At 44.0% G+C, this 11657-nt stretch overlaps 1 protein-coding gene and 1 long non-coding RNA gene across 2 annotated transcripts; one reads left to right on the top strand and one right to left on the bottom strand.

The window, feature by feature from the left end:
• Window positions 1-7567: 7567 nt before the first annotated feature.
• LOC145719431 (uncharacterized) lies at window positions 7568-8129 on the bottom strand. Its single transcript, XR_014142372.1, has 2 exons — window positions 7930-8129; window positions 7568-7641 (listed from the first exon to the last, which is right to left on the bottom strand). It is a non-coding gene; the product is annotated as an uncharacterized LOC145719431 (long non-coding RNA).
• Window positions 8130-8255: 126 nt separating this feature from the next.
• On the top strand, window positions 8256-11571 carry LOC145719430 (nucleolar pre-ribosomal-associated protein 1-like). Its single transcript, XM_081810928.1, has 2 exons — window positions 8256-8501; window positions 11243-11571. Exons 1-2 carry the CDS (start codon window positions 8360-8362, stop codon window positions 11497-11499), a joined length of 399 nt encoding a protein of 132 aa, XP_081667054.1. The 5' UTR covers window positions 8256-8359; the 3' UTR covers window positions 11500-11571.
• The last annotated feature ends 86 nt before the right edge of the window (window positions 11572-11657 follow it).

The following is an 11657-nucleotide window of genomic DNA, read 5'->3' on the forward strand; positions in this document are numbered from 1 at the left end:
ATGGAGCACAGGGTGTTATGCACAAACAATGAATCATGGAACACTACATCTAAAACTAATGATGTAATGTATGGGGATTAACATAAGAATAAAAAATTAAAAAAAAAACAACAAACCAAGATCGGGGGCGCCTGGGTGGCTCAGTCGGTTAAGCCTCTGCCTTCGGCTCAGATCATGATCCCCGGGTCCTGGGATCCAGTCCCATGTTGGGCTCCCTGCTCCGCCGGGAGCCTCCTTCTCCCTCTGCCTCTCCCCTCCCCATGCACGTGCACGTGCTCTCTCTCTCATAAAAATAAATAAATAAAATCTTTAAAACAAAAACAAAAAACCAAATCTGGGCACCAGGTGTGCTAATTACTACTGGAGTGTCCCTACTTTTAGGCCCCATCAGTGAACAGAACTAAAAAATGTATGCAAATGTACCAACCAACCAAGGTAGAATACACGTGTTCACTTACTTCTGTACCCATCCAACTCTGTTTATATTCAGCTAATCATGAGATCATACTGATGTCTCTAACTCCAATCCAGTCCCACAGGGTTCATTCCACCTCAGCCTTCCTGGTTATAGGTAGCTTTCCTCTCCAACGGTGGGAAGCCTGGCCTGCATCATCCCCCATCCATTTACTTATTTGTTCAACTCCAGGATGCATGCAAAGCAGTTTGGGAGTTGTCATCTCATACCACCATAACATGGCTCTGTTTTTGAGTCTGTATTCTGCTCTATGGGCTATTTGTCTAGTCTTTTACCATTGCCAGTATTTGATTATTAAAACCTTGAATATGTCTTCATGCATGATAAGGAAGACCGCATTATTCTTTTCAACTTAACCATTCATAGACTTTTATTTTTCCATGCAAAGTTATCATGATTTATTGAGTTTCTTAATTTTGACTGAAATAGCAGTGGTTTTATAGCTTGATTTAGGAGGTTAACAGATTTACAACATGAAGGCATTCTTCTACAAACACAGTATGTTTCTTTATTCAGTTAGATCTTCTTTTATAGTGTTCTCCTTAACCATGCTGTGCAGTATTTTTTAGTTTAATTCTGAGATAATTCACTGGTTTTTGTGAATGGTGTCTTGATTTCTCTTAGTTGTTTTTTTTTTGCTAAGGGGGCATTTTTATTTATTTTTATTTATTTGTAATTTAAATTCAACTAACATATAGTGTATTATTAGTTTCAGAGGTAGAGTTTAGTGATTCATCTACTATATTTTTAAATTAGCTATTGCTAAAGTATAGCTATGACACTGACTAGGTAATTTGATCTCACATCTGACAACCTTGTGCATCTCTAGCTAGTGTTTCTGTTGAATTTTCTAAGTAGATTACAGTTTTATCTCTGTTAATTCTTTTGTATTTTCTTGTCTTACTTCATCTCCTTACCTAAGACCTTTAGTAATTGATAGCAGCACAGATAATGGGCATCCCTGTCTTTTCTATTGTTCTCAGTCACAATTCAAGTGCACTTACAGTTTTTCCATTATGCATGATGGTTGCTGCAGGCTTTTGGCACATACAGTCTTTATCAAGTTAAGGAAGTTTTCTCTATTCCCAGTTTTATGGGACTTTTAAAAATCATAGAGATTTTTTTCAAATGTCTTTTTTTTTAAGATTTTATTTATTTGAGAGAGAGAGAGAGAACATGAGCGGGAAGGAAAAGTAGGGACAGAGGGAGAGGGAGAAGCAGACTCCTCGCTGAGTAGGGAGCCCGACACAGGGCAATCACAGGACCCCGGGATCATGACCTGAGCCGAAGACAGACGCTTAACCAACTGAGCCACCCAGGCGCCCCTCGAATGTCTTTTTCCATCTATTGAGATAATAATTGGTTTTTCTGCTTTAATCCATTAATGTGGTGAATGATATAGATATGATATTAAACCATCCTTGTATTTCTTGTTTTTTAAGGACAGTGTTGGTTCAAGTTAGCTAATATTTTATTTACACACATTTATGTCCGAAGTGAAATAAGCCCAGCATTTTCTTCCTTTGTGTTATCCTTAGCTAGTTTTGTATTTAAGTTCTATTGCCTCATACAAGATGTTAGGATGCTTTCCTTCTCTCTTGTTTTATGGAGCAAACTGAGTAAGATAGAGATTATCTGTTTCCTAAAAGATTGCTAGTGTTTACCTGGAAAATCATTTGTACTTTGGGAAAAATTTGGTTATCACGTCATTTTATTTGATTGTTGTTCTATTCAAATTTTCTCGTGCCTTTTGTGCCAATTTTGGTATTTTTGCCCTTTTCCAGAAATGTATGTTTCTTTTTGTTTTGAAAGTTTTTGAGAATAGTTGTTTTTAATATTTTTATTGCTTAAAATCCTGCCACAGGTTTGTTTACTTAACCTGAAAAACAAGAACAAACAGCTTTTGGTGTCTGGGATATTCTTTAGTTGTTGTTGTTACTGTTGTTTTTTTTTCTTTTTTTTTTTTAAAGATTTTATTTATTAATTTGACAGAGAGACACAGTGAGAGAGGGAACACAAGCAGGGGGAGTGGGAGAGGGAGAAGCAGGCTTCCCGTGGAGCAGGGAGCCCGATGGCGGGGCTCCATCCCAGGACCCTGAGGTCATGACCTGAGCCGAAGGCAGACGCTTAATGACTGAGCCAGCCAGGCGCCCCCTCTTTATTTTTTACTGTTGTTTTTTCGTTCTCTTTGTAATTGATTTCCCTCCTTGTCTTTGTTTCTTTTTCCTTCTTATTTCTTTGGGTTGTTTCTGTTGTACTTTTTCCAAGTTCTTGATTTGAACATGCTTTATTAGTTCATTTGTTTTCAATTTTTCCTAATTTCTGATAAAAGTATTTTAAGCTATACATTTTCCTCCTAGCACTATGTCTACACAGATTTTGCTATATAAAGTGTTTGTTTTGGTGTGCCTGGGTGGCTCAGATGATTAAACATCTACCTTTGGCTCAGGTCATGATCCCAGGGTCCTGGGATGGAGCCTCATGTTTAGGCTCAGTGGGGAGCCTGGCTCCTGGCTCAGTGGGGAGCCTGCTTCTCCCTCTCCCCCTGCCTCTCCCCCTGCTCATTCTCTCTCTCTCTCTCAAATGAATAAATAAAATCTTCAACAATAAATAAATAAATAAATAAAGTGTTCGTTTCGCTGCATTTCAAATCTCTCATAACTTTCCATATGCTTTCCAAGGATTACTTAGTAAAAGTTTTCCCCCCTCCCAGCCTTATGGGATTTTAAAAACCTATCCTCTTATTATCAAGGTTAAATTTTATTGCTTGGTGGTCAGAGAACATGGCCTGTAAATGTTGATTTTTTTTTTTTTTTTGAAATTTATTGGGGCCTACTTTTTGGCCTAGAATGTGGTCAATTTTTATCACTTTCATATTATTTCAAAAGAATATATGTTCTCTGTAGGTATAAAGTTCTATTACTGTCTATCCATTTGAATACTTTGTTACTCAAATTTTCTATATTTTCTCACACTTCTGTGCAATGATAAGATGGTAGGCTGGTCTCCATAATATCCTTGAAATTTATCATTTGATATTTTACTGTCTAAATTGGGTATGGATTTTACTACATTTTGCTGTTCAAAGAATAAGGCTGTCTATTCAATAACCTAGTATTTTGAGTAGTCTGGTCTAAGACCCTCATCACCAACATAATACATGTTTATTGAGGACATGACTCTTGTGGGTATTTTCCTAGCAGGATCAGTACATACTTCCTGAATGGATTTAGAAGTATATTTTTAAAAATTGAGTCATACCTCCCAATTATAAAATGTAACATATGGGATAAGGGCTGGAATTCACACACAGATTCATGCACAATGTTCAGAAGCTCCTCTTGTCCTGGTCCCTGCCCTTTTCATTTCCCACCACCCCCGCTCCCATTCCCATTCAATGTCACAACTACTAGAAATTCATCTTGGGGGTTGTGATCGCTGAGTGTCCTCTTTTTTTTTTTTTTAAAGATTTTATTTATTTATTTAACAGAGAGAGACACAGCGAAAGAGGGAACACAAGCAGGGGGAGTGGGAGAGGGAGAAGCAGGCTTCCTGCAGAGCAGGGAGCCTGATGTGGGGCTCGATCCCAGGACCCTGGGATCATGACCTCAGTTGAAGGCAGACTCTTAACAACTGAGCCACCCAGGTGCCCCTGAGTGTCCTCTTTTAAAGTATAAAGATATTTTCACGGGTTGGCTATAAATCGCTATTATTCTCCAAAATCGAATGGTGAATTTATCAGATTTCTCTATTTTCTGGTGGCTGGCTAAAAATACTTTTGCAAGGGAACAGGTTATGGAGGAAGGATGGGAAAGAAGGAGGACTAGCATAGGGAGGGGGCTGCAACAAGGAATCTCCTGAAGGACATTTTCCAGGGAGATGAGCTCAGGGAGAGCTGCCTCAGCTGGGGCTTTGGGAAGATGGGGGCAGCAAGAAGGTGCTATGCAAGCAGGTGTGGGGAAGTGGGCAAGCAGATACTGGACTTGGGAGATTCAAGAAGACAAATTTCATCTATGTCAGGATTTTTTAAAAATATTTTATTTATTTATTTGAGACAGAGAGAGACCACAAGCAGGGAGGAGGGTTAGAGGGAGAGGGAGAAGCAGACTCCTTGCTGAGCAGGGAGCCCGATATGGGTCTCAATCCCAGGACCCTGAGATCATGACCTGAGCCGAAGGCAGATGCTTAACCGACTGAGCCACCCCGGGGCACTATGTCAGAATTTTTATCAAGACGGGCCTTGCACTTACAGCTCGTTATTCCATATTGGACAAGAGGGCAACATTTTCTACTTTTCTTCAATTTTGCCTCAGAGAAGAAGGCAAATTTTATGCTTCTGTTTTCCTCTCTGCTTTACTGTCACTTCAGTAAGAAGCCCCCAGTGATCTAACCTGGATCATACTAATGTGATGTGTCTATTTGTCAAATAATTCATTTGCAATTATCCGAAGGCCCTAGAACATATCATCTTGGGTTCTTGGCTGAATTCTTTATTGCTATTGAACTTGCCAGGTGTGTCATATTCTCAGGGATGTTGTGAGTCCCTTGGGAGTAGGTATACTGTGTTACACTTTTTTGAATCTATTACAGCTGGTTGTATCATGCAATGCACATAGAAAATATTGGTGGATATTGGTGTTTTATTGACTTGAATTGAGAAACTGTAGGTTTACTTATCTTTTCTAGCCTACGGACACTATGTCTGTCACCTGAGTCATAGTGACTGTCTTTGAAAGAATACTTCATTTTGCTCACTGCTAAGCAAGCCGATGATGGAACTGTCTTGATCTCAGTAAGGGCCACACCAAAACATCAACCGCCAAAGAGATAAAAACTTGCATCAGAATGAAGAAATTCCATTTCTCCTCTCTATGTGACTGCATTAGCAAGCTTGTATCCAGGTGAAATAATATAGGGTAAGCCATCTTGATAACTTTTTCTTGTGTACAGCAATGCATACCTCTCACCTTCTGAGTGTCTGCAATAAACATGCTTTAATATGAACTTGATATGGGATCTGATTCAGTTTCTCCTTTTACCCCTTTCCAGAATTTGAAATTAAACTTATAAGATTGAAACAGGGATGAACACACACACACTTAACAGGTGTGAATAAGAAGTGTGGTGACTAGAGGTGAATTGGTTGGATATTAGAGGTTGGACACTTCCCTTGGCTAATTCACCACAGTCCAGGGGCCAGTTCATAAGCTTGTAGACTCAAAAACCTGCATCCTGAGGCTTTTTGATCCAAGAGAAAACCTTTTAGAATAGACTACCATTGGGCGCCTGGGTGGCTCAGTTGGTTAAGCGACTGCCTTCGGCTCAGGTCATGATCCTGGAGTCCCGGGATCGAGTCCCACATCGGGCTCCCTGCTCAGCGGAGGGTCTGCTTCTCCCTCTGACCCTCTCCCCTCTCGTGCTCTCTGTCTCTCATTCTCTCTCTCAAATAAATAAATAAAATCTTTAAAAAAAAAAAGAGAGAGAAAAAAAAAGAATAGACTACCATTAACCAAGACATTTACTTATTCAACAAATATTTATTGAAACTTGTGATGTACCAAATCTGTTCTAGGTAGTAAGAATGGTGCACAGAACTTTGTTTTGTGCCATTCTAGAGTGTATATTTTAATAACGGAGTTTGACAAGCAAATGAATATCTAATATCACCAGTAGGTATTAAAGGCAATAAAGAAAAATAGAGGAGGATAGGAAGAAGGGGAGACATGGATAGGAAGAGCCCACATGAAAGTATGAGTCATGTGAGGTCCGGGTAGAGTTTCAGAGGAAACAGCAAGTGCAAAGACTCCCAAGTGGATACCAGCTTAGAACATCATAAAAACAGTGGTGTTTATCATCAATAGACCAGAATGTTCTTTGGGGCAAATCACACCCTTTCTCTCCATGCAGGCCTTTACTACAGAGAGCCATGTCACTACCTGGAAGTTGTTTGGTAAGCCTGATATCTGAACAAGTGGGGTTAGCTAACTGGCATCGATGATTCATGGCATCAGGCTGAGTCTGAAGCATCCAGCCTTGCTCCTGAGCCATGCCCCATCAGGCATATCTCTGGATAAGGCTGGGATGGGCAGGGACAACCTGTTTTTTTGTTTTTAAACTGAGGACAGTAACTGGGGTTAGGATAAACTGGATGAGTGGTTCCAACACTTATTAGCTGGGTAATACTGGCAAGTTCCCTCACCCTCTTTAAGTCTTCGTAAAGAGAGATGATGATTTGCCCAAGGTCACCCAGGCAGAAACTGAATACAGGGCTTTTGATTGTTTCTTACCTTTCCCTGCTGCCTCTTTGGTCCACCCTGATTGTAAACAAAGTTGGTGGTTGGCAATTAACCACAGAAGATAACCAGTGTGGGCAATTAGAGTTAGGTCTCTGTCTTTACTAATAGGAGTGTTGCCCTTTACAGCTTGAATTTTGAGCATATCCTTGTCTCTTAATACTGCTGCATCAGCTCAAATCTGCCATAGGAATCCCTCCATCTGACCTGCCCACAACATAGGCATTTCCACAGATGCCATCGTCTTGCCAGGTCTGAGGTTCAGGGTCAACACCCTGGGCTTTTTCTATTAGAGACTCTAAATCCCAACAGGCCACAAAAGGCCACATCCATGGAAGCTCATTACACATCTGTTTACAGAACACAAGACAGTATTACCTCAGACTAGGAGACAACCTCATGGAGAATTCCAGGAATCATCAAATTACTCATCTAATGAGCTGGTTCATGATTTATTTGAACACATAACCAAGTATTGATGAAGTCGTATTAAGAAATGGACCAGTCTGTTTTTATTCATTCATCTAAATCTCTATTTTATTGCAAAGCATTTTAATGTGGCTCTCAAGTCATTGACATCTTACAAAACACAGGACTTTATTTCCCGTCAAAGCAGTTTTTCATACACTGCATCACTTTCTCAGTTCAGGACAGCCCTGGAGACTAGGTAGGGCTGGCTCCGCCGGCTCCATTTCAAGGATGGGAACTTAGATGTGGAAGCCGCTGCACTGTCCAAGAAGGGTTTTCCAGAAGTTACGTGTCTCCTCGCACCTGCCTGGCCAGAAGGGTTCACGTCCTCCTATCATTTTGGGGAGGCCTGGCATGGAGGCCAGTGTGGGGCTGTAGCCCACCAGACAAGCCATCTAGTTCGGGCTGTGACACAGGGCGGGGTCAGAGTTAGGGGCACCCGCACGACCCTCGGCCCAGGTGCGCGAAGGAGGACCTCCCGCCCCAGACGGCGTGGCATTTAGCCAGGGGCATCCACCCTCCCGGCCAACCCGCAGGGCTTCAAATAGGCAAAGCATCGAATCCCATTGCTTGTCAAGCAAGTTCTTCTACTGGCAGCGTCAGGGCACCCTCAAGTCAAGAACTGATCTGAGTGTGCAGCCGCGACGCCCCGGAGCTCGCGCCCTCGGGGAATGAAGGCCCCCGGAGCTCTACCTGCCGAGAACCCTCGGGAGGGCTGCCGGGGACTGTGGGCTCCTCCTCACTGCGGCCGGGTGGGATTGCCGTGGGGTGTCCGCTCGTCCTGAGAAGCGAGAGAGCCAGCGGTGACGCCACAAACAGGAGAAAACTCGGGGCTCAGAGCCAGCGCCACCTCCACCTCCCCTACAGCGAACCCGCTTCCTGCCCTCCAGCTCTCCCTTAGGCCCCGCCCCGCCCCAGGCCCCGCCCCTTCCGTCAGCCCCGGCCCCTGCACCCCCGTCCCTGGCCCCGCCCTCTCACGTCAGGCCCCGCCCCTTCCGCCAACCCCGCCCCTTCCGGGGCATGTGTGCGGCTGGGGCACGCGGAGGCGTTTCACCGATTTCCGCGCGTCCGTTTGCCGGGTCTGCGGGTGTGTGGATCCCGGTGCGCCGTTGCGCTCTCGGCCATGGGAGTCCCCAAGAGGAAGGCTCCGGGCGGCCAGGACTGCGCGGCTCCCCGCGCGGGCGCAGGCAAGCGGGCCCGCGCCGAAGAGCTCACGGGCGTGCGCTTCAAGGCTCAGCTGCGGGACCCGCAGGGCGCCGAGCCGGGTGAGTGCGGGGCTGGCCGGGGCGGAGAGCACGTGCGAGCGAGGCGGGTCCCGGCCGCGGCTCTATGCCAGGCTCAGCCTTCCTCTGTGCAGCTGTTCGGTCCCGAGTTACAGAGCCGGGCCTTCCGGTTTGCAGACGGGGAAACCGAGGCCGCGGTGCTCGGACATCCTGGGCCACGGGCGGCACTTCCTTGCCTTGGGCTGTCAGCGACGGCCGGAGGGCCCACCTTGCTCGGTTGTGACAGTGCTACGCGACTGCACGCCTCCCTTGGCCGGGCAGCATCCCTCAGCAGGCTGTTCAAAACCTCTTTATTGCAGTTGTTAGGCAAACAAATACTCACCTTCGCACAGCGAACGGTATTTACCGAGTCCCAATTGTGGGTCAGCTCGGGGCTGCTCAGTGAGGCAGTTTGCTACTTCTGTGGTCGTCAGCGCTGTTTTCAGTAGCTTCGACCCTCCCAACACTCACGCTGATCTGATGACATGTAATAAGCTACCGCATGAAGCCCCACAAGGACTTGTCAGTTGACCAGGATTGGACTAGTGACTAAGATGGAGCAGATTCTGTAATTTCACTTTCTGAAAAGCGTGATCACCCTTCTTCAGAGCTTCTTGTAATCCATTAGAAAGTAGTAGGTTATGAGGGAAAAAACCGCAATTGAATATGCTAGTATGGGGAGACGCTGGTACTCTGTCAAAATAAAACAATAATAGTGCCTCTCAGGTTAAAGAGAATTCTAAGCTGATGGCCAGAATATCCCCAGTTAATAATTTGTCTTCCATACATTTTGCTTTTAAACATTTGATGTCTGCAACTGACAGCCAGTGCTTTGAAGATGATACCTGTTTTAGTGCAGAATTATACATTTCATTCATTCATTCATTCATTCATTATTTACCAGGGGCTGCTATTTGCTAGGTAGAGATAAAATGATGAGTAAAAGGGGCGCCTGGGTGGCTCAGTCGGTTAAGCGACTGTCTTCGGCTCAGGTCATGATCCCAGGATCCTGGGATCGAGTCCCACATCGGGCTCCCTGCTCAGTGGGGAGCCTGCTTCTCCCTCTCCCACTCCCCCTGCTTGTGTTCCCTCTCTCGCTGTGTCTCTCTGTCAAATAAATAATAAAAATAAAATCTTTTAAAAAAAAATGAGTAAAAAATCAGACATGGGCGCCGCCATTATGGAGCATATGAATAGTGAAGTGGGGAAGATAGATACCAATCAATAAAATCACATAGGAAGAGTTCTTAGGTACCAGTCTTCTAAAGGAGGGGTACCTGGTGTCTTCTGGCCTCAGACCTAATCTGGAAGATCAAAGAAGTCTCCCCAGAGGAAGTGGCTTTTCAGTAGAGTTGTAGGATGGGGTAGGAACAGGGACAGGAACCTTTGTGGCAGAAGAAAGAGCATGCTTAATTATTTAAAAGATCGTATTCATGTACATATTCATGGTTTTGCTCAGAGAGCTGCATGGCATTCGGGTGCTGCATTTGAACAGGTTTCCCAAGGAAACTCAGGTTGACAGGAGATGGGTGCAGAAGAAGTAGTTGGAAGATGTGGCAAAGCTGAAGTCAGAGGGTGACCGGTAATCCCTTGAATGAGGTTGTGTTGCATTTGTGTTTGAATCTGATCTCTGTCTTGGATTCTCTTTCCCTGTTGATATGTTCTCATAACTTCCTGTGATGAGATCTCCTGACGGAAAAATCAGGGAAGTGGAATTGACAGGTTTTGTTTTCATCAAGGCATGAGGAAAGGCTTATTGTTATTTTTGTGTTGTTTTGCCCACCTTTATTGAGATATTATTGACATAACTGATGGAAGTTTAAGGTGTACAGTGGGATAAGGACACACATATGCTGTGAAGTGATAACCACAATAAGCTTAGTTAACGCCTCCATCCCCTCATATAATTACCATTTTTGGTGTGTGATAGCACTCAAGATTTATGCTCTGCATAACTTTCAAGTATATAATACAGTACTGTTAATTATAGTCACCATGCTGTATATTAGATCCCCAGAACTTACTCATCTTATTTTTTAAAGTAATCTCTACCCGCAGTGTGAGGCTCAAACCCACGACCCTGAGATGAAGAGTCACATACTCTACCTACTGAGCCAGCCAGGCCCCCCAGAACCTACTCATCTTATAGCTGGAAGTTTGTACCTTTTGACCAACATTTCCCCATTTCCCCCACCCCCCCTAGCTGCTGGCAACTACCATTCTGCTCTCTTTTTCTATGAGTTTGGCTCTTTTAGGTTCCTCATGTAAGTAGAACATACAGTATTTGTCTTTCCCTGTCTTATTTTGCTCAGTGCCCTCAAAGGTCCATACATGTTGCAAAAAGCAGGATTTCCCCCTTTTCAGGTCGAGTAATATTCCATTGTATATAGACCTATATAGAGATCTAGATATGCCATGTTTTCTAGACCCAAAGGGTGCCTAGGAGTGGATCGATGGCAGCTTCACGGAGGATCACTGCATCAAGAAGGGTTGGGTTCTAAAGCAGTTGCTTTGAAAGTTATTGCCCGCCCCCTCACTGGAGATAGAGAAAGGGCCGTGTCAGAACCCTCAATGTCCCTTTCTCCACATTGCTGCTGTGTTCTCCCTCTCAGTAAGTGGCAGTTCCAGTCACGTGGATGCTCCTGCCAGAGATCCACCTCTATCACTGTGGTTTGTATCAGTATCAACCGATTGTTGCTCAGGAGATGGTCCTTGTTAACAATTGAACATTACTCTTATTTCAGCCTTGGAAGCGTTTGTCACTGTTGCCAAGAAGCTACCTCAAGAAGACGTGTATGATGTTGTGGAAGGGTACATAAAGATTTCTGTGGAGTGTGCCGAGATTTTCCAGCTCCTGAGTGGGGAGAAGCGACCCGATAGTGAAGTATGTTACTCCTTACCTGGCTTGCTGAAGAGGAGAAAAAGTTTATATGCCACTATTGTGTTGAGCTTGATGGAGAGAAATGTGATGGAAATCTCCAGGACATTACCAGCTTTCTAGAGAAGACGATGCTTTGTGCCTATGCTGTAGGAATACATTGTTTTGCGCCACGACTTTTTAAAGCATTTTAGTAGAAAGCGCTAACTTCATATTAGTGAATGATACCAGAAGGAAGGATCATAGATTCTTAATCTAAATGCACTTGTGGTTTTTTTTTT

Source organism: Leptonychotes weddellii, unplaced genomic scaffold (genome assembly GCF_054177405.1).
Source record: "Leptonychotes weddellii isolate Sample4059 unplaced genomic scaffold, ASM5417740v2 HiC_scaffold_4405, whole genome shotgun sequence".
NCBI lineage: Eukaryota > Metazoa > Chordata > Mammalia > Carnivora > Phocidae > Leptonychotes > Leptonychotes weddellii.